The sequence below is a fragment of the Urocitellus parryii genome, chromosome Y, assembly GCF_045843805.1.
Source record: "Urocitellus parryii isolate mUroPar1 chromosome Y, mUroPar1.hap1, whole genome shotgun sequence".
Taxonomy (NCBI): Eukaryota; Metazoa; Chordata; class Mammalia; order Rodentia; family Sciuridae; genus Urocitellus; species Urocitellus parryii.
The window spans coordinates 4,230,615-4,254,853 of record NC_135548.1 but is presented as its reverse complement, the minus strand read 5'-3'; the positions used below and the strand labels follow the sequence as shown (position 1 = coordinate 4,254,853).

The following is a 24,239-nucleotide window of genomic DNA, read 5'->3' as shown; positions in this document are numbered from 1 at the left end:
TTATGTATGAAGTAACAAAATGCATTCTACTGTCATATTTCACTAAACAAAAAAATTAAAAAATTAATGCGGGGCTTGGGTTGTGGCTCAGCGATAGAGCGCTTGCCTCGCACTTGCGAGACCCTGGGATCGATCCTCAACACCACATACAAAAATAAACAAGTGAAATAAAGGTGTTGTGTCCAACTACAACTACAAAATAAATATTTTTTTTAAAAAAAGAGAGAAATGCCTACATAAAAAATACAAAAAAATGCTAAATTAACAAGTTATTTTAAAACATACAGATGTAGAATTATAAGACCAAAACAAATCCATTTCACAGAAGGAAGAAATAATAAATGGAGACAAATTAAATAGAGACTAATCTATTTCATAAGATCAATGAAATGAAGAGTTGTTTTCTTAAAAGATAAAATTAGAAAATATTAGAGTTATGGAAGTTTCAAATAAATAAAAATATTAAATGCTTTTTAAAACATAAAATGACACAAAATAATTAGAAATTATTATGAACACTATCTCAACAAATTTAATAAATTTAAACTTCTAAACATATTCACTTTACCAAGTTATCATGAGACACAGAAAAACTAAATGAACCAATAACAATAGGTGAGATTTAATAAGTAACAGAATTCTCCAGAGAAAATTCAAATGCCAGGGATTCACTGATTAATTTTATGAAACATTTTTAAAAAGACCTAATAACAATTCTAAAGTTATTTTAAAAACAGTAGAGCAAAATAGTCTTCCAAACTCTTTATATAATGCTAGCATTACCTAATAACAAAACAAGCAATGGCACATAAATACAGAGCTATTATGTCCATTTATTCTCAATGTGTATTGAGAATAAATGGAAATACACATTGAGAATAAATGGAAATTGCCACAGTCTGGATGGACACAATTCACGAGCCACTTGTCAAGCAGAAACAAACTTTATTTTTTAAAACACACACGCCGCACCACACGAGCTTTTCAGGAATTCCTTCAGAGCCCAACTGCCACCACTGGCTTCCGGCCAGCCTCTCAACCCCCACTCCTCCTGCTCTTGAGGCCAATTGGCTGGGTCACGTGAGCGGAGTCAAAAGAGTCCCCCAATGAGCAGCTCCGTGGTCTGAAAGGGTGTGGAAACAGCCCAATGAGCATCACCGCAGAGGAGCCAATCAGCTGGAAGTTTGTTGGGGCCATGGTGAGCCAATCAGCTGGAAGTTTGCTGGGGCCGCTTCAGCTGTGACTCTCAACATCTCCCCCTCTCTGTTTAATTAAAAACAAGCATGTGGCTTAGGGACCGTGTCTGTCTTAGGCTGTCCAATACTACACATGGTCCTTATCCATCATCAGATGAGCTGACCTCAAGGCATCAGCCTCTATCTTAGGTTGGTACCATTGCAATTGGATCTTACCCGTCATTGACTACCCATCCAGCATACAGCCACGCCTGTGGATAGGCCTTTATACCAAATTTTAGCTAAACGACCATCACAAGCAGAAGGGAGGAGGATACAGCAAGCCAATTGATGTCTCCTTTTGGAAAAATTGTACCACCGATGACAACATCAGCAAAAATACCCCAGCACTACCACAAGTCGCTGCACCAACAGATAGTTCACAATGCAAACAAATGATACATAGTCCAGGCAAGTTCTGCAAGCAGTTCAGTGATAGCTATTGCAGAAGCTGTAGTTTGGTTTTATCTTTGTCTTTACTGGCACTGGGATGAAGGTAGGAATTCTGCCATGATGGCTAAAGAAAAAATTATGTAACATTCCAGCAGGCAATAAAAGAAAGCAATTTTCTGAGCAATTTATATTATCCTGAATAGAATTATTAAATATAATAAAAAGGAAAGGTGAAAGTAAACAAACGGATCTGTTAACCTCCTTTTTTGTTCATATATTAAAACAATCCTCAACAGCTGTTTATCTAATTTAAATTAAACCATTTAAATTAAACCATTTAAATCACGTGAATAAGAAAAAAATATTTGAATCCATTTTTTCATGAGCACTCATCATATTTGATATATGGACATATGCACATACAAACATACAACACAAAACACAAGTGTGCTCACATAATATAATACATACAACACATAACATAATAGTAAAGGCTTTGTAACTTTTTACAGGTGAAATCTCCATTGCAATGTTTAAAAACTCTACAGTCAAAAAATAGAACTTATCAGCAAAACATTAACCTAGGTTTGTATGAGCTCAAAAAACAAAATAGAACTTCATAATGTGGGAAAGGGCAATAATAAAATAGATCCTGAAAAAAGCATCCTGGTTTCATTAGCCTCCAGGTGTGGGAGAACTACTGTCGCAGATGTAAGGATAGCCAAACTGGAGTTCTGGATATCAGCTGTTATGGATTTGAGCCAAGTCATCTTCTTTTTGGTCTATAGAAATCGCTTTAGTTAGTCTCTCTGGAATCCAAATCAGCTGCTGTTCTCCCCTCAGTCATTCCCCGTGCGGGCCACCAAATGCCGAATTCTGGCTGGACACAATTCAGGAGCCACTTGTCAAACAGAAACAAACTTTATTTTTAGAGACTCACACCGAAACACAGGAGCTCTTCAGAAATTCCCTCAGAGCCCAACTGCCACCACTGGCTTCCAGTCAGCCTCTCAACCCCACTCCTCTGCTCTTGAGGTTGATTGGCTGGGTCACGTGGACAGAGCCAAAAGAGCCTCCCAATGAGCAGCTCTGTGGTCTGAAAGGGCAGGGAAACAGCCCAGAGAGCATCACCATAGAGGAGCCAATTAGCTGGAAGTTTGCTGGGGCCACTTTGGCTGTGGCTCTCAACAGGAAATCAAACTATAAAAGTTTTATGAAAGAGAATAAAGAGAATTCTCTCTTTGTCTCTCTAAGAAAATAGATCTTCTATTCATGTTTAGAATAATGAACATTGTTAAAATGTCCCTACTTCCCAAAATAATCAATAGATTCAGTAAAATTTCGATCAAAATACAGTGACATTTTTCCAAAAATAGAAAACAATCTAAAATTTGCATAGAAATACAAAACTCAAAATCTAAAGAAGCTTTTGCAGAATAGTCTTTACATTTCTCAAAAAATGCTATAAAGCTATATCATTAAAAATCACAGTATTGGCATAAAAGCAGACGACACAACCAGTGAAATATACACAGACTTCAGAGATAAAATAATGTATCTAAAGTCAAATGTATCAGCAAATAGATTAATATTTTACATTGAAAAAACCTATCATACAAAGAAACACTAAGTCATTTGTTCACATATAAAACTATCTTCACTAAGAGATAAGGCAATAAGGTGAGAGACAAGTGCCTGATTTTAATTTAACAAAATGAAAGGACACATTGAAAAGGCAAAATGAAAACTTTATCTTTCTCCCAGTTCTAAGCAGTACATCACAGAGAGATTTTTGGGAGCAGGAGAAAATTAAGACCAGGCCTTAGATTTTAAACCTAGTACCAGGAATACTAGAAGTGACTACAATCTCAGCAAAATAAACAACTTGTTTAAAATTTGTGCAAAGACATGCATGATGTCAGATCAGGAATAGAAGAATAAATACCTTTAATTTTGATATTCACTTGATGTCACATGACAACAAACAACAAAAGCTTTTGGTTAAGCCATGATCTTGTCTAATTTCAGCTCCTTTACATGTCAGCAACTGGAGAACACCTAATCAGTGAGTGTACTGAGTCAGGCCCACAGTAGACTATTCAACAGTTATCATTAGCTGAGTACCACAAAATCATACCTACCAATAGCAGAGGAAGAAGAGCTGAAGCTTTCATAAGAGCTGAGCTTACTTTTCATAGGCACATACACAGCCACTGACTCTACCAAAGAAGGATCTGGCTGCTGGGCTGAGAACAACTGGGTGTTGTCATGTTGATGCTCTCAGAGCATCCACCAACTTTAAGACCCATGGAGAAACTACTTAACTTAGGACAGATGGATCTTTAGGAAGGAGTAGAGATACAGGCTAATGACAAAGAAAATATATTTAATGAAATAATAACAGAAATTTTCTCTAATTTTGAGAAACTATTGAACATTCAGGTACTGGAGGCATTTAAAACTTCAAATAAGTAAGACTGGGAAAAAAACCTTATAACAATATAAGGTTTATTATAAGGTTTATAATTACAGTAATATTTATTATTATTACAAATATATTTAAAATAAGGTTTATAATCACAATAATATAATGTAAATATATTATATTTAAAATGGAAAAAAGAAAAAATGTATTAAAAGCTGAAAGCCAGAAGTATGAAGTCATATAAAAAGGCAAAACCATGATAATAACAGCTCTTTTTCAACAAATACTCTATAGACCAGGATATCATATACTCATTATTTTAAGTTATGGAAGGAAAAAACTGGCAATACAGATTAATAAATTCATCAAAGTTATCCTTCATAATCAAACAAGAAATAAAGACATTCCAGATAAGCACAAATTAAAGAAATTCATGATCATTAAATTAGCATTGCAGAAGGCATGCAATGTAATTTTACACATGGAATAGGAAATAATATACAACCAACATAGCATGGGAAATAATAGATCTAATTAAAAGAGTATATAAACAAATGAGAATTAGTATAAATATTAGAAAAATAAGAAATTAGCACATAACTTTCCAGAATAACTCTGAATGTAAATGGTCATGATTCTCCAATTAGAACACAAACTGTGAGTTGGATTCAAAAACAAGACACAATTATATGTATCTTGCAAGAGATATATTAACTGGAAAAGAAATACACACTTGGAAAGTGAAAGCATAGGCAATTATATTCTATGTAAATCAAATATAAAAGCAAAAATGAATATAGTTATCTTCATATCTAACAAAACATTAAGTGGCCAAACATAATCAGAAGACAAAAAAAAAGTATTGTATATTGGTAAAAGTAACAACCCACCAAAATGTATAATTATAAATATATATATGCACCAATGTAAGGAAAATAAAAAGAGACATAGAGACAAGATGCAAAGGCAGAATGGCCAAACTGCCGGCTTTATTTATATCAATAGGTGATAGTAGGTCACTGGTATCAGTAGTACATTATGTTCATTGTGTCATTAGGCAGGTTACAGATTAGCAATATTATGCAGCTTATTATACAGTTGCAAAGTGCAATGTTAGGAGCTTTGTGTAGCTTTCAAGAAAGTCCATTGTTTAAAGGTACTTTTTTTGTGGACAGGTTTAGGCACAGTGGAGTTTGGGGAAACATTGTGGTTGTCTAACAAGAATGTTTCTTCATTTCAGGAACTGTGTATCTGAGATCAAGGTTGAACCTGGTGAGAATTTAACATGGAGCTTTCTCATGTAGCATTTTCTAATCATCCCATGTCTTTGCATAGAAATTTTCCTAGCAGCAGGCATTCTTTGTCTCTGCATAGAAATTTCCTAGCCACCAAGCATGCCACAGTCATGAAGCCATCAGAGACCCCAATCCCAAATATAGAAGCCTTACACAGCAATTCTTGATATATCCAATTTTATATTACAAACTCTTTTTAAAATAAAAGAAAATCTAGGTCCCTAAACAATAACCCTTGGTGATTTCAATAACACATTCTCACAAATAAATATAATGCAAAAAAGTCTATACTCTTAGGATTCAGAAGATTACACAAAGGAGCAAGAAATGTTTTCTGATCCACACATAACCCAGAAAGAAGACAGTGAAAGGTGACTCAGATCTGAGATGTGAGTAAAAAAAAAAAAAAAAAAAAAAAACACTCTTAACCCTAATGTTACAAATTCTGAGACATAGAAAAAAAGTAAAGCTTGATTACAAGAGAAAATAAGGTCAGAGTTCCCTGACCCCAAATCCATATTAGGATAGAGAAAGGGTGAAGGAACAACAGAGAAAGAAAGAAGAAACAGAAAAGTACATATACTCTCCCTCTTAACAACATTTGAAAAGAAAATTTTTAAAAAAGAAAAGAAAAAAAAAAACATACCAGCTGGGCACAATTCAGGAGCCACTTGTCAAAAGAAACTAACTTTATTTTTAGAACCACACACGCCAAACAAAACAGCTCCTCAGTAAAAACCCTCAGAGCCCAACTGCCACCACCAGCTTCCCACAAGCCTCTCACCCACACAAGCCTCTCCACCTCCCAATATCCTCCTGCTCTTGAGGCCGATTGGCTGGGTCGTGTGGGCAGAGCCAAAGAAGTCCCCCAATGAGCAGCTCCGTGGTCTGAAAGGGCAGGGAAACAGCCCAATGAACATCACCGCAGAGGAGCCAATCAGCTAGATGTTTCTGGGGCCGCTGTGAGCCAATCATCAGCCAGCAGCTGGAAGTTTGCTGGCAGCTGGAAGTTTGCTGGGGCCCCTTTGGCTGTGGCTCTCAACACTTCTAGCTGCCAACTGATTGGCTCCTATGCGGTGATACTTATTGGGTTGTTTCCCTGCCCTTTCATACCACGGAGCTGCTCATTGGGGGACTTTTTTTGGCTCTGCCCATGTGACCCAGCCATTCAGCCTCAAGAGCAGGAGGAGTGGGGGATGTTGAGAGGCTTGTGGGAAGCTGGTGGTGGTAGTTGGGCTCTGAGGGTTTTCCTGAAGAGCTGTGTGGTGAGGTGTGTGTGTTCTAAAAATAAAGTTCATTTTCTTTGTCAAGTGGTTCCTGAATTGTGCCCAGCCAGACTGTGGCAATAATTAACAGGGTTTCAGGGACACCATGCTGTGCTGAAATCAGGCCTAGAGAATTGTAGCCTGGAGAATCACCTGGAAAGAGACATTGACACTTATATCAGGTGACCCAGGATAGGTGACAGGTCACTGTTTCCATGCCATAGTCTCAAGTGTCCCTCCTCTTACGGGTGAGATGGTTGCAACATCTATTGGTCTGGTGTTCCTAATGAGCTCTCATGCCTGGTTTCTTTGATATGGTCTTGATAAAGCTGAGTCCATGTGTTCCTCACTTAGTTCAATAAGCTAACAGGCAGTCATGTTTTATTAGCAAAAATAAGTTATGTATTATCTGTGCCTTAGTATTGTGCTGGGGGTTATTCCTCTTGATAAGTTCTGTGTGTCTAACATCTAGTGGTCATCTACTTATTCAGGAATTCTAAATTTTCTTCATAGTAGATCACGTGCAACAATTAATGCATTTTAGATTTTAAAAAAACAGAATGGAATGCAAAGTAGGCATTCATTTTTAACATGACTCATGGGATTTCTGGTGTGAAAGTGGGGATTCACAGTATATTCTGTGCACCACTCAGGGCTTTGTAAGGTTAGAGATAATAACAAGCAATAATAAGAGATGTTTCTGTAAATTTTGGCTTATTTCTCAATGCATATATGCACACTGTTAAATATTTAAAATTATTTTTGAGTGCTATTTATTGATATAACATGTTGTTCCTTGAGGAAGAAAGTTATGAAATATGATATCATTATAAGACTAGATAGGTATAGAATTGATACATCAATTGATGATACAGATAGGAGGATCCAATATGGTGGGCTAGAGAGAGGCTTCATTCTGTATCTCTCCATGACCTGGGATTCAAGTAGTGAGAATACTGTTTCTCTGTAAGTTATTAGAGGATCCTCAACAGTTGCTTCCACGCACAAATCACCACTTCTGTACCTGCAGAGGCCTCCAGGCCTCAGCATCAGTGCAGGACTTGGTCACTCACCCACAGAGGTGCACAAGAAGGACCACTGGCATGAGCACGTGGGAAGGACTCCTGGCAGTCCACTTGCACAGAAATCCCAGTTGCTGCTCTCACATAGGATACCTGGCCACTGTCCATGCACAAAACCTCCAGCCCCACTCCCATGAGGACCTCCATCTACCAATATGGGTCTCTCTGAGTAGCCTTCATATTTGGACACTGTAACCACTGTTAAAGTTTCCTATGCACAGTAGCCTGCACCTGGAGACACAGCACAGGTTCTGGTAACAGCCACCAGCCAGAAAATTGCATGCCACAGAGCTGCATCTCTGAATACACAGCCCAGTGCCACAGCCCAGCCCTACCTGACCTGACATAGTATATGATCTATTTTAGAGAAGCATTCATCAGTGAAAGCAGCTGCTTCCATCTTGGGACACTATTGTTGCCATGTTTGTCCTAACTTGGGACACTGGCTGGGGCTTAGAATTATCTATAGTACTCAACTACCCCCTCTCCCTGGCAGCCACTAACCTAGCACAATACTTGCAGCTATGCAGCCAGTATGTTGCCCCCCCAAACCTGGTCCTGAACAGTCCAATACAAAAATAGTGACTATTATGCAACCCTCAGAGCAAAGCCTACAAGACCTACAGAAATAAAGATTTTTGATTGGGAAGTATAAAAGGAAGGAGTTTAGAGACTGAGATAGAGTTTAGAGACTAAATTAGAGACCAGGAATTGTGAGGTCTACTGGCAATATAAGGAGATAAGACCAAGCGCCCACATCACAAGAGTGGGACCCAAAGGAGATCCATAGGGGAAGGGCAAGTGTTTACTCCACCTCCAGGAGCTCAGCCCCCAAGACCAACCCTCCCACCATAATAACCTTGACCATCCTGAGGGTGGAGATACCAGTCAACAGGCAACCATACCTATTGGATGAGAAGGGAAGCAGGAAAGATACAGATCTCCAACAAAAATAAACCTTGTATCTTCTTTTGATATTTTTTAAATTTTCTCTCTCTTTTCTCCCTCCATCACATCCCCAACATTAGTGAAACCATGTACTTTTCATGAATTATGCTACTGAGAATGGGAATGTCTGAACTTTATTTTCCATACTGTATACTTTGTCTTCATATTCTGACATTCTTTCTTCTAAGTGATTTAGTATTTTGGTTATGTTTTCTATTGATTTTTATATGATTTATTGTATCCTTCATTTCAAGAATTTCTGAATTTTTTTCAGAGTTTATACTTCTCTTTTGAACTAATCTTTTCCTACTGTATTTGCTCTCTGATCTCATTGTTGGAGTGATCAATTTTTGCTTGTATTTGCTCATTGAGGTCATTCTTTAATTCACAGACCATTTGAATTATGAAGCTTCTGAACTCCTTCTCTGACATGTCATCAACTTCACTATTCATAAGTTCTGTTATTATTGTGTCCTGGTTTGTTTGGGAGCACTTTCTTCCCTTGTTTTTTCATGTTGTTTATGTGTCTTCCTTTCTTGCAGTGTGGGTCTAAGATATTACACTTTCTTCCCTATATTCTTGTAGTATCTGTGCAGATTGTCTGTACCTCACCTTGATGTTGGTCTTCCAGACCCTGCTTGTGTCCCTCAGTGGATAATGCATCCTGTGTCTGAGACCTGAGTAAGTTGGAGTGGGTGGATCTAGGCCAATGGGCTTGACCTCCCATGGTAGTCTGCTTGTAGGAAGGGGTAATCCTGTGTGAAAGGCTAGGCTCTGGCAGTGTTTGCCCCAATAAGGGTAGGATGAACTAGACCTCCTGAAATCCTGGTTCACAAGTGGGCTGTTGTGAGCTTTCTGGGCTTAATCTAGGCTCTCATGGTAGTGCACTGGTCAGAAGGGGTGGTCCTGCACCAGAGGCTACTCTCTGGTTGTCTGCCACACCAGGAAATGAGTGGACCCAACCTGCTGTCCATCTGGGCCCTTCAGAGGAAAGTGTGGGTAGATCTCAGCCATTGGGCTTGACTCTTTGTGGTAGTCTGCTGGTAGGAAGGGGCAGTTCTGTGCCAAAAGCTATGCTTGGCAGTGTCTGCCCCACTGGAGGAGGGGTAAACCAGGCTTACTGAGATCCTAGATCCCATGTAAGCTGGTGTGGTTGGTCTCCACATCCATTTTCCTTTAGAGCTAGAAATACATTTCTACACCTTCTAGCATTGAATGTCTGGGATGAGAAATCAGCTGAGATCCAAATGATTTCCTCTTATAGGTAATTTGATTTTTTTCTCACACCACTTTTAAAATTTTATTCTTATTCTCATTGTCATTACAATACTTCTTGGTGTGGGTGTGCTCTCATTTTTTTTTCATTTGGGTCCTATAAGAATCTTTTGTTTGATTTTCAATTTTATTCTTAAATTTGGAAATCTTTCTGTTGCCAGTCATTCAAAAAAACCTGTTCATTCTTTTGGTTTGTATCACCACTCTTTCATCTATCCCAACAACTTACATTTGGTCTTTTCATGTTATCCCATAATTCTTGAAATTTCTGTTGCTGGTTTCATACTGTATTGAGTTCAGACCCTGACCATTATTTTTCATTTGTGACATTTGGGACATTTGTGATATTTGTGATACTATGCATGAGCTTGTGTTATGCCACCTTTTGTCATGCTAATAATCAATGATACTGATGACATAAATATCATTCATACAGAGATCCTTTATACAGTCAATACATCTTCCTGGCTCACAAATTTTCTAACCCCTGCTATGAAAGCTAAGCATATATTTATCCTCACAGTACCCCAGCAATCTGGCTTCCAGTAAACCTGTCCAGAGTGTGGAGCAATCCATGGCACATGGATATGGAGAATCTTCTGAATGAGATCTTGCACCTGACAGGGCCTGCAATTAGCTTCATCATCACTAGAATTATTGCCCTGGTAGCTGCCATTGCCACCACAGCCACTGCTGCTGTTTTGCTCACTCATAGTATGTAGACAGCTCAGATTGTGAACAATTTGTCATATTGCCATTGCAGAAGAATTTGTCATTGAAAATGACTTAAATGAGACCAGACCAGAGGAGGAAGCCCAGCAACAAGCCAGACCAGAGGAGGAAGCCCTGCACCAGGCCAGGCCAGACCGGAGGAGGAAGTCCATCAACCCTGAAAACCCATCAAAGGGGGCGTGGCTACCAGCACAGTTCTGCCACTGATCCAGGTACCCGGTTTCAAACTCCCCCAACCTTAGCTTTGATAACTCAAAATATTTCCCACAAGCTTTTAGGGGGTGTAGCTATCAATGCAAAACAACTGTACAGGCACATGGTTTCTACCTCAGAGGCTAGAGTAGGGAGGATACAGGTGGAAACTCATATCCTTTTACTCTGGCTATATACACCACCCTAAACACAGAGGCTCAAGCTAGGAATAGACAATGCCACCTACTGGAAGAAAGGAAAATAGAATTCTGAGAGACTATTTTTTTGTCTTTCTGTCTTTTGTTCTCTCTTTCACAACCTCAACATATGAGAAACCAAGAACTGTGCATGAAGAACTGAATCACCAAAATAATATAATATAGAGGAATTGCATATACCCCACCTTCTCCCCATTTTTTCCTTATTTCTTTCTTACTTTCTTTTTCCTTCTTCCTTTTTACTCTTTTCTTCCTTGTTATTTATTTTTCTTTTCTTCATTTGTATTCCTTCTATCCCACTTTCAATCCCCTAACTTTTACTATATATACATAGGGTAACTATCTAAATATAGATAGGAGATTGAGTCTATACATTCTTCCATAAATTTTCAGTCTATTAGTTAGATTTCCCCAATGTGGCTAAGTTAGTTTAACTTCATACCCTCACTTCTTTCCCTCTAAGTATAACATGCTTCATCTGAAATTCAGTTTTCTAATGCCACCAAATATAAAACTAATGACTATATATTTAACTAATATATAATAATTGGTTTCAATTATTAGTTAAATAATTTCATTCAGACAATGAAAGATCACTTTGACAATGAATTACATAAAAAAATCCAAGAAGCAAAAGATGAATTCTTCAGGGAGATAGTGTATATTAAAAAAACAAAAAACAAAAAACAGAAATCCTGGAAATGCAGGAAACAATAAACCAAATTAAAAACTCAAATAAGAGTATTACAGGCAGAGTAGAACACTTAGAAGATAGAATATCAGACAACAAAGACAAAGTTTTTCAACTTGAAAAGAACATAGACAGCTCAGCAAGAATGTTAAGAAATTATGAGCAGAACATCCAAGAATCATGGGACAACATAAAGAGACCAAACTTAAGAGTTATTGGAATACAAGAGGGTATAGAGATCCAAACCAAAGGAATGAGCAATATATTCAATGAAATAATACTAGAAAACTTCCCAGACTTAAAGAATAAAAAAGAAATCCAAATACTAGAAGTCTACAGGACATCTAATGTATAAAATCATAAAAGATCCACATCAAGACACACAATAATAAAGATGACCAACATATAGAATGAGGAGAGAATCTTAAAAGCCACAAGAGAGAGGAAGCAGATTACATTTAGGGGTAAATCAATCAGGATAATGTCTGATCTTTCAACACAGACTCTGAAACAGAGATTCTGGAACAACATATTTCAAACGCTGAAGGAAAAAGGGTTCCAACCAAGAATCATGTATCCAGCCAAATTAAGCTTCAGGATTGAAGATGAAATAAAAATCTTCCATGATAAACAAAAGTTAAAAGAATTTTTAGCTAGAAAACCAGCTCTTCAAAACATCCTTGGCAAAACATTAAAGGAAGAGGAAATGAAAAATAACAATGAAAATCAACAGCAGGAGGTAGTACAATAAAGGAAAAACTAATCATAGAGGAAAAACAAATCATGTTAAGTAACAAATATGGCTGGAAGTACAAACCATATCTCAATAGTAACCCTAAATGTTAATGACTTAAATGCACCAATCAAAAGACATAGGCTAGTAGACTGGATTACAAAAAAGATCCAACAATATGCTGCCTACAGGAGACTCATCTGATAGGAAAAGACATACACAGACTGAAGGTGAAAGGTTGGGAAAAATCAAACCACTCATATGGACCTTGGAAGCAAGCAGGGGTGTCCATACTTGTATCAAATAAAATAGACTTCAAGCCAAAGTTAATCAAAAGAGATAAACAAGGAAACTACATACTGCTCAAGGGAACCATACATCATAAGTCTTATGATCATTAATATAATATATGTCCCAAACAATGGTGAAGCTATGTTCATCAAACAAATTCTTCTGAAGTTCAAAAGTCAAATAGACCAAAACACAATAATCAATGGAGATTTTAACACACCTCCCTCATCACTAGACAGATCTTCCAAAAAAAAAGTTGAATAAAGAAACCATAGAGCTCAATAATACAATAATAACTTAGACTTAAATGACATATACAGAATAAACCACCCAACATCAAGTGGATACATTTTCTTCTCAGCAGCACATGGATCCTCCTCAAAAATAGACCATATATTATGTCACAGGAAAAATCTTAGCAAATACAAAGAAGTAGAGACACTACCATGCATTTTATCTGATTATAATACAATGAAATTGGAAATCAATAATAAAATAAGAAAGAAAAAAACCTACATCACATGGGAGAATAACCAATATGCTACTGAATGAACAAAGGGTTACAGAAGACATCAAAGAGGAAGTTAAAAAATTCTTAGAGGTAAATTAAAACTCAGACACAACATATCAAAATCTCTGGGACACTATGAAAGCAGTACTAAGAGGAAAATTCATTTCATGGAGTTCATTCCTTAAAAGAAGGAAAAGCCAACAAATAAATGACCTCAAAGTACTCCTCAAAACCTTAGAAAAAGAAGAACAAATCAGCAGCAAACACAGTAGAAGGAAAGAAATAATTAAAATTAGAGCTGAAATCAATGAAATCAAAACAAAAGAAACAATCAAAAAGTTGTCAAAACTAAAAGTTGATTCTTTGAAAAAATAAATAAGATTGATAGACCACTAGCCACACTAACAAAGAGAAGAAGAGAGAGAACTCAAATTACTAGCTTACTTGATGAAAAAAAGGCAACATCACAACAGACACTTCAGAAATACAGAAGATAATTAAAAATTATTTTGAAACCCTATACTGTAATAAAATAGAGGATACTGAAGGCATGATAAATTCCTTAAGGCATATGAGCTACCCAGATTGAATCAGGATGATATAAATAACCTAAACAGACCAATATCAAGTAAGGAATTAGAAGAAGCCATCACAAAAAAAAAAAAAAGAAAAAAGAAAAAAAGAAAAAGAAAAGCCCAGGATCAGATGGATGTACAGCAGAGTGTTACAAGAACTCTAAAGAAGAACTAATACCAATACTCTACAATCTATTTCAGGAGATAGAAAAAGAGGGAATACTTCCAAATTCATTCTATGAGACCAACATCACTCTGATTCCAAAACCAGATAAAAATGCTTCAAAGAAAGAAAACTTCAAACCAATATCCCTAATGAATTTAGATGCAAAAATCCTCAATAAAATTCTGGCAAATCGAATAAAAATGTATTAAAAAGATCGTGCACCATGACCAACTGGGATTCATTCATATTTCAATATATGGAAATTAATAAATGTAATTCACCACATCAATAGACTTAAAGATAAGAACCATATGATCATCTTGATAGATGCTGAAAAAGCATTCGACAAAATACATCCCTTTATGTTCAAAAGTCTAGAAAAATTAGGGATAACAGGAACTTACCTCAACATGGTAAAAGCTATATACGCTAAGCCTCAGGTCAGCATCATTCTAAATGGAGAATAATTGAAGGCATTTTCTTTAAAATCTGGAACAAGACAGGGATGCCCTCTCTCACCAATTCTATTCAACATAGTTCTTGAAACACTACCAGAGCAATTAGACAGATAAAAGAAATTAAGGCATAAATATAGGAAAAGAAGAACTTAAATTAGCACTATTTTCTGATGACATGATCCTATACCTAGCAGACCCAAAAAATTCAAACAAGAAACTTCTAGAACTAGTAAATGAGTTCAGCAAAGAGGCAGGATATAAAATCAATACCAATAAATCAAAGGCATTCCTGTATATCAGTGACAAATTCTCTGAAATGGAAATTAGGACAACTACTCATTCACAATATCCTCAAAAAAATAAAATAAATAAAATACCTGGGAATCAACTTAAAAAAAGAGGTGAAAGAGCTATACAATGAAAACTACAGAACTCTGAAGAGAGAAATAGAAGAAAACCTTAAAAGATGGAAGGATTTACCTTGCTCATGGATTGGTAAAATTAATATTATTAAGATGGCCATATTACCAAAAGCACTTTACAGATTCAATGCAATTCCCATCAAAATCCCAATGACATTCCTTGCAGAAATAGAAAACGCAATCATGAAATTCATCTGGAAAAATAAGAGACCCATAATAGCTAAAGTAATTCTAAGCAGGAAGAGTGAAATTGGTGGTATCACAATTCCAGATTTTAAACTATATTATAGAGCAATAGTAATAAAACAGCATGGTACTGGCATCAAAACAGGCTGGTAGACCAATGGTACAAAATAGAGGACACAGAGACAAATCCACAAAATTACAACTACCTCATATTAGACAAAGGTGCTAAAACCATGCAATGGAGAAAGGATAGCATCTTCAACAAAAGGTGCTGGGAGAACTGGAAATCCATATGCAACAAAATTAAATTGAATCCCTTTCTCTCACCATGCACAAAAGTCAACTCAAAATGGATCAAGGAGCTAGGAATCAGACCAGAGACTCTGTGTCTAATAGAAGATAAAGTTGGCCCTAATCTTCATCAAGTGGGGGCAGGCCCCAAATTTCTTAATAAGACACCTATAGCACAAGAGTTAAAACCAAGAATCAACAAATGGGATGAATTCAAACTAAAAAGTTTTTTTTTTCTCAGCAAGAGCAATAAGATGTGAGGTGAATAGGCAGCCTACATCCTGGGAACAAATTTTTACTCCTCAAACATCAGGTAGAGCTCTAATTTCTAGAGTATACAAAGGACTCAAAAAGTTAAACAACAAAAAAGCAAATAACCCAATCAACAAATGGGCCGACTTGAAAAGAAACTTCTCAGAAGAGGATATACAATCAATCAACAAATACATGAAAAAATGCTCACCATCTCTAGCAATCAGAGAAATGCAGATTAAAACTACTCTAAAATACCACCTCATTCCAGTAAGAATGGCAAACATTATGAAGTCAAACAACAATAAGTGCTGGCAAGGATGTTGGGGAAAATGTACACTCATACATTGCTGGTGGGACTGCAAGTTGGTGCAGCCAATTTGGAAAGCAATATGGAGATTCCTTGGAAAGCTGGGAATGGAACCAACATTTGACCCAGCTATTCCCCTTCTCAGACTACACCCAAAAGACCTAAAAAGAGCATACTACAGGGACACAGCCACATCAATGTTTATAGCAACACAATTCACAATAGCTAGAATGTGAAACCAACCTATATGCCTTTCAATAGAAGAATGGATTAATTCTTAAATGTGGCATTATACACAATGGAATATTACTCAACACTAAAAAATAACAAGACCATGGCATTTGCAGGCAAATGGATGGCATTAAAGCAGATTATGCTAAGTGAAGTTAGCCAATCCCTAAATACAAATGCCAAATGTCTTCTCTGATATAAGGGGGGTGACTCAAAATGGGATAGGGAGGAAGAGCATGAGAAGACTGCCACTAAATAGGGAAGAGAGGTGGGAGGGGAAAAAGAGGAAGAAGGGGAGTTGCACAGAAGATGGGAGGAGAACCTCATTGTTATACAGAATACATATATGATGTTGTGATGAGAAAAAGAAAAAAAAGTGTGTCACATTAGACTGGATAGAGAGAAAGGATGGGAGAGGAGGGGAGGAGTAGGGAGGATAGGAAGGGCAGCAGAATAAAATAGACAATATGATTAATGTATGTACATTTCATGTATGTATTATATATCAAAGTACATTCTGATGTCATGTATGACTAAAAATATAAAAATAAATCGTATGGTAAAAAAATTAAATAAAATAAATTAAAGGCAAAAAAAAATGACTTAAATAAACTGTCCTGAGCCACTATTTTATTCATTCATCAAGAACTAGACCTTCAGTGGGAACAACTAGATATTCTGTTTATGTTGAAAAGGCTCACTTGTTTTGTCACCCAATATGCTGTATCTCAAGATATTACCTTTCCCTTCTCCAATTTTTCTCAGTATATTAATGGTCCTTAGGATACTAACTATGTTATTACTATGCATAATTTTATTAAGGCAATTATCAGAATCAATGAGACTAAGTGTCTATTTTGACAATCTCTTCTTTCTTCCAGGGATTAATTAAACATAGGAAAAATCTGATAACCAAATTACCTAATTCTTATAATGCTATTATCCTGGACCTACTGTTTATAATAGTGATTTTTTTTTCTTATGTGTTAAGATTCTTATGAAACCATGTAAAGGTCACTGAATGAAAAACAACAGTACTGGCTGAAGTCTTTGAAGCACAGTCAGAGGGAGAAGATGTGGGGACAAGTTCATGAAGTATTGCATAAATGGCAAATGCTAAGAGCTTCTGAGTGACAGGCCACTTCCCTTGTGATAGGCAGGTGAGTGGAAGACCACAGACCTGGGTATGTGGCCATGTGTTGCAGTGCCTGCGCTTGCTCCATGACCCTCTTCTCTTTTGGTCACTGCAAGGACAGTTGATGGAAATAGTATTGGTGGCTGCCTATAATATTCTTAGCTACTGCCTGAGTATGTATATATGTGATAACTGTGCAACAAAATTAGACCTGCTTTCAGCTTGTTCTCTGGAGATCTTGATTAGAAACTCTGCAGCCATTCTCTCCTCTACTACCCTGTTCTGTGGACCTCCTCTCTGGAAAACAGAGAGCCAAAAAGCATAGAATATGATGTTCATGAGGTAAGAATAAGAAGCCAGAGTAAAAATCTATAGAAAGAGAGGAGAAAAAAATTGATGGAGATTGTCTACAAGCAGAAGAAAACATAGAATTGGAATCCAGGAAAACAGACTAGCAAGACTTAAAAATATATACAAAGAAAAACAAAAAATAACACTTATCTATCACAGTTCTCAAAAAAATGATGCATTAAAAAATACCCAAATTCAAATATGGTAGAGATGCTAAAGAAGAAAAATAAGAAGAAATTTAATTGAAATATTAGTCTGCATTCAAAGATTTTTTTGTTGTCATTTTTTCCTAACTTTTCACAAGACATCCAGACCAAGTTGGGCCCAAGCACACCTGGCCACTATCCCACAGATCTGGATTTCAGATACTTCATAATCAACCATGTTGCAGTCCCAAGATCTCAATGCTATTCACTACATAGAGACCACAATGGATGCACTCACACATCCATAGAGGAGTGACCCAGAGAAGAACCTCCAGGATAGTGGTCATTTTCAAGCCCTACAGGAAGACTACAGACAGAGCCTAACCTAAATGCACTGGATTTCCAGGTCCCCACCATTGTCTCCAGAACAGAGGCAGCTGTGTCTTGAAATTGTGGAGACAAACTGGCTGGCACTCTGGCCACCCAGGCATTGGCTGACAGCCAAAAATGAAGGTAGCTGTGAATAATCTAACCCACAGACATCTGGCAGCAGACCTCTTGGTGGCAGTTGCAGAGGTAGTGGTGGCTTGTGTGCAGATCAGTGGTAGGTTGGCAGTGGTTGCTGAGAAGCACCCAGAGGAAAAACTTGGGTTACTGGCAGCCAAAGAACAAACCTTTGGGTGATTACATTGATGAGGCTGGCAGCTGCAACTGGTGAAAAGACTTTGGGTGACCCATTTTTTATTCATTTTAAAATTACATAATTATCCCTCAGTGTTAAGTGGGGAATGGTTGCCAAATATCAAAATTCATGGATACTTAACTGTATATAAAAATCAAATATAGTATTTTGATATATTATATGTACCTTTGTGGGGGTCAGTCTGAATGATTTGCATTCTCCTTCCTTGAGCTGAAGAGGTTTTGACTGTCACTATATCTTGTAATGACCTGGACATTGCCCTTGTCCCAGAGGTTGAGGATGAATTTTCAGACATACACATGTCACCCCATGTATTGAGCTATGCTCACCTGTTCCTTTGTGATACTACCCCTTTTCTCTCTTTGGGATAGAATGTTCCATGAAAACGTTCTTTGTGTGTCCCTTTATTTTACTCTGCTTTTGGGTGTGGCCTTCCTAGATGTCAGTCAACCTGCTTACAGCAGTCATCAAGAAGCTAAACTCAACCCCCTGAAACCTGATCCCTTGCCTCATTTGAATGGCTTCTCCTCCATAAAAGGGTTTAGCTTGGGTTCATGTTCTCTCTTTTTGTGGACTGTTAAGATCAGAGGAGCCATCACAGGACTCCCTGAAAAAAGGTATATCTGCCTCTTGTGTGGTTATTTCATGTATCCCAGTTCCCCCAGAGTGATCTTGAGTGTTTAGTCATGAGAAATGTGATGTACCTTTTCATGGGCTTTTTATTGATCTGTTAAATATTTAAAATTCCTAATATAATGTGCATGCTATGTAAGCAGCTGTCATATTCTACTCTTAAGAATACGATGACAAGAGAAAATCCTGTACATGTGCTGTTCAGGTGATTTTTTGTTTTTATTTAATACTTTTAACCCATGTTAAGTGAATTCATGTTTGTGACAAAAATATCAGTGGATTTGGAGTTGTGCCTATATTTTGCTTTTTTACCTTACTTTATACATTCCCCTAAATTTAAAAAATAACATTTCTGGGCAAGTTAGTATTCTCTGTTACATGACTGGTATAATATATAAAATAACTTTAATTGTATAAGTTTACATTCTCTTTAACATCAAATGTTTTATTTTGTATTTACTTATATTCAAGACAGAGTAATATCAACTTTGCATAATTTATAAAGGTTTGATTTTTAAAAAGGGAACAGATAAAGACATGTTAGTACTCTGAAAACCTAAAAATGTTCAAATAATGTGTAATTGATCCATGGGCCTAAAAATCATACTGGATTTTTTAGTTTTTCCTGAAGATATTTTTCTTTACTTTTCTTTCTTTATTTTTTTATAACTTTATTTTATTTATTTATATGTGGTGGGAGGATCAAACCCAGTGCCTTGCACATGTGAGGAAAATGTTCTACCGTTGAGCCATAACCCCAGCCCCCTTTTAAATTTTCTTTGTAGATAATATTTCTTTTATTGAAACAAAATATTGTAAGTGAATTGTTCAGTGCAGTTCTACATGGCATTTTGCTTTGGAGCAAACAGAAAAAGATGAAATGACTATACTACAAATTCCATATTCAATCCATTTCTCAATCATGCCTTCTAATCAATTCTGGTGTTGTGATTTGAGAAAATAAATTACTCTACAAAATACAAATAGTTTTAGCAGAGGATTTATTTTCTTTTTCTTCTTTTCTTTTTTTTTTAGATATTTAAATTTATAAAAAAAAATCATTTTTGAGATGTAAAGAAAATGGCTGCTTATGATCATCCCACAAATGTTGTGAGTCAGAGCTGATTTTCTTTTGTGTTTTACAGTGAACTATACAAAAACAGAATAAAGAAACTGGAGGGAGATTGGAAAGAGGAAAGACAATAGAATCTGATATAACTTTTTAATGTTCATATATACACCACCAGTGTATATACTCCATATAATGTACAATCAAAAATGGGATCCTAATCAGTATAAATTATACTGCATATATGTATAATATGACAAAATAGCCTGTATTGACAAAAATATTTACAATGACAAAAATTTTTAAAGGAAGCTTATTTTAATATTAAGGCAATTATTGTCATAATTAGTCTATTATATATAAAATTTATTATGTGGGTGAAAAAATTTTATTGGACCCCATATACAGGATTTTAATAATAAAAATGAGATTTACAGGCAGGTGGCTGTATATAGAAGGTCACTTTCCTGGCTGGTCCATGATATAAAACTAAGAAAGCAGAAAGGCAGCTTCTCAGAAAGGTGGGTAAAACAAAAAGGGAGAGATTTTACAGAAAATTAATTATAAACAGGAAAAGCAGATCAGAAACTGAAAAGGTTGGGTATATTAAAATAAAGAGAAAAAAACCAGCACCTCTTCCATCCTGCTGGCACCTGCTGTAGTGGTGCTCCCAATTAATTAAGTGGACAGATGAAGCAATTAAAGGAACCACATTTCTAGGAATCTTGAGATGTAACTGATTATGAAGAGATCAGAGATGAAAGACATTGCTTAACTTGAAAGGCATGCTGCATAATATAATCAGGCAGAAAAGAAGCTAAATTTCTTCCAACTTCCCAAAGAGAACAGAGGAAAGAACCATTTTTCAGCCTTGGCATGGGAACCAGCAGCTAGGAGAACAAATTCCTGACAAACCAAGCTTGGTAAAAAATACAAGCCTGTTAGACATAGTTTCCCCCAAGAGATAAGGAGAAAATTAAATGTGGACACAGATCCACAGAAATACAGGATGGGGAAACCCACTAGGCTTCTGTTCCTCCTTTCTGGAGCAGATTATTTCAGAAACATCTAAGAGATATAAGCTTGCCATGAATATGAAAAAATGGTTGAATTTTGATACTGAACCTGAGAGACTAGGCAACATTGGATCCTCAGGTGATGGAGAAGATTATTTAGATTTTAAAACAGGATAGATTCCAAATAAATACTCTAATGTTATTACTCAATGCTATAGAAAAGCAGTCACAAACTAATTACAAAATCAGTAAAAGTCAGAAAATAATTAAGATTAAGACCAAATTAATAAAATTGGAAATTAATATAAGGGATCAATGCAAAAATTGTTGGTTATTTTCAAGAGGAAACAGGGCTGATAAACCCTTCAATACACTAAGGGGGGAGGGGAGAGAGAGAGAGAGAGAGAGAGAGAGAGAGAGAGAGAGATTTATTCCCATATCAGAAAAAAATAAAAATATAAAATCAAGAAATCACATCATTAGACTCATTGGCAGCCACAGAGGAAAAAAAAAATGATAGAGAAAGAGTTTAGGATATACATGGTTAAAAAGTTCTGTGAACTCAAGGAGATATAAGAGAGAAAATACAGGCAGTAAAAGATCACTTCAACAAGGAGCTATGTAAACAAATGAAGGAAGCAAAAGATCATCTCAACAGGAAGATAGAGATTCTAAACAACAAAACAAAAACAGAAATTCTTGACATGAAAAAAAATAAACCAAATTAAAAGCTCAAATGAAAGCATCAACAAGACAGTAGACTACTTGAAAGACAGGACATCTGATAATGAAGGTAAAATATATAATCTTGAATAGAACATAGACCACACAGTAATAATGGTAAGAAACCAAGAGTAGAACATTATGGAATAGCATATAGAGACCAAATTTAAGAGTTACTGGAATAGAGGAAAACAGAAGTCCAAACCAAATGAATAAATATTCAATAAAATACTATCAGAAAAATTTCCAACAATGAGGAATGAATTGGAAATCTAAAGTCAAGAAGCCTACAAAATATCAAATGTAAAAAAATCACAACAAAATTGCACAAAGACACATTAAAATAAAAATGCCCAACATACAGAAAAAGAAGAAAATTATAAAACCAATGAGAGAAAAAAATCAGATTACATATAAAGAAAAACAAGTAGAATAATGGCATATTTTTCAACATAGGCCCTGAAAGCTAGAAGATCCTGGAACAACATATTTATAAAGCTCTGAAAGAAAATGGGCACCAACCAAGAATTTTTATACAGCAAAATGAAGCTTTAGACTTGAAGATGAAATAAAAGTTTCCATATAAACAAAATAATTTGTAACTAGAAAACTGGAACTACAAAATATTCATGGCAAAATATTCCATGGAGAGGAGAAAAGAAAGAAAGGAGAGAGAGGGGGGGGGGAGGAAAGAAGGAAGGAAGGAAAGAAAGAAAGAAAGAAAGAAAGAAAGAAAGAAAGAAAGAAAGAAAGAAAATTAGCAGAGGGTGGTAGTATTCTAAAAAAAAAACAAACAAAACTAATCAAAGAAGAAAATTAAGTCAAGTTAAGTAACAAAAATAAACAAATATCGCTGGAAATAGAAATCATGTCTCAATAATAAACCTGAATGTTAATGACTTAAACTTACCAATCAAAAAACATAAGAATAACAGACTGGATTAAAAAACAAACAACAACAAAAAAGACCAACATAATATATTGCCTCCAGGAGACTCATCTGATAGGAAAAGACACAAACAGACTGAAGGTGAATGTTGGGAAAAATCATACCACTCACACAGTTTGCAGAAGCAAGCAGGGGTTTTCATCCTCATATCAAATTAAGTAGACTACAACCCAAAGTTGATCAAAAGGGATAAAGATGGACATTACTACTGCTCAAGGGAATCATAAGCCAACAAGACACAACAGTCATAAACATATATGTCCCAAACAATGGGACAGCTATGTTCATCAAACAAATTCTACTCAAGTTTAACAGTCAAATTGACCACAATACAATAATCTTGGGTGACTTTAACACACTTTTCTCACCACTGGATACATCTTCCAAACAAAAATTAAATAAAGAATCTATAGAACTCAATAAAACAATCAATAATTTAGACTTACCTGACATGTAAAATATTCCAACATGTATCAAATATATACCCTTTCTTCTCAGCAGCACATGCATCCTTCTCTAAAATAGATGAAAAAGAAACTCTTAGCAAATACAAAACAGTAGAGAAACTATCATGCATTTTATCAGATTATAATAAAATAAAATTAGAACTCAATGATAAAATTAAAAAAAAATTAAATCCACTTCAACATCTGGAGACTAAATAATATGCTAATGAATGAGCAATGGGTTACAGAAAACATCAAGGAGGAGATTAAGAGATTCTTAGAAGTAAATGAGGACATAGACACAACATATCAAACTCTCTGGGACACTATGAAAGCAGTACTAAGGGGAAAATTCATTACATGTAGTTTATTCCTTAAAAGAAGAAAAAGTCAACAAATAAAAGAACAAAACAGCATCAAATTATAAGGCAAGAAATAATTAAAATTAGAGGTAAACTTAATGAAATTGAAACAAAAGAAACAATTGAAAAATTTGACAAGACAAAAAAATGGTTCTTTTAAAAAAATAAACAAAATCAACAGACTTTTAGCTATGCTAATGAAGAGGAGAGAGAAAACTCAAATTATCAGCATATGTGATGAAAAAGTTAATATCACAACAGACACTACAGGAATACGGAGGATAATTAGAAATTATTTTGAAAACTCATACAACAATAAAAACAGAAGACATTGAAGGCATTGACAAATTTGCTAAGTCATGTGATTTGCCTAGTAGAATTAGGAAGATATACACAAATTAAAGATATACACAAATTAAGACCAATATGAAATGATGAAATAGAAGACATTTCCAGAAGCCTACAAACAAAGAAAAGCCCAGGAGCAGGTGAATACACAGATGAATTCTACAATATCTTTACAAAAGAA

General features: G+C 35.8%; 2 protein-coding genes across 2 annotated transcripts in view; one reads left to right on the top strand and one right to left on the bottom strand.

The window, feature by feature from the left end:
- Positions 1 to 24,239, bottom strand: part of LOC113176020 (eukaryotic translation initiation factor 1A, X-chromosomal-like) — a 118,890-nt gene that overhangs the window by 33,804 nt on the left and 60,847 nt on the right. Inside the window, exon 3 of the mRNA XM_026380412.2 lies at positions 23,349 to 23,418. The gene's annotated coding sequence lies outside the window, so the exon portion shown is untranslated. The remainder of the gene's footprint in view (positions 1 to 23,348; positions 23,419 to 24,239) is intronic.
- Positions 18,317 to 24,239, top strand: part of LOC113176014 (eukaryotic translation initiation factor 2 subunit 3, X-linked-like) — a 94,801-nt gene continuing 88,878 nt past the window's right edge. The window contains 1 exon segment of the mRNA XM_077794245.1: positions 18,317 to 18,489. Coding sequence (XP_077650371.1) covers positions 18,317 to 18,489 — 173 coding nt within the window.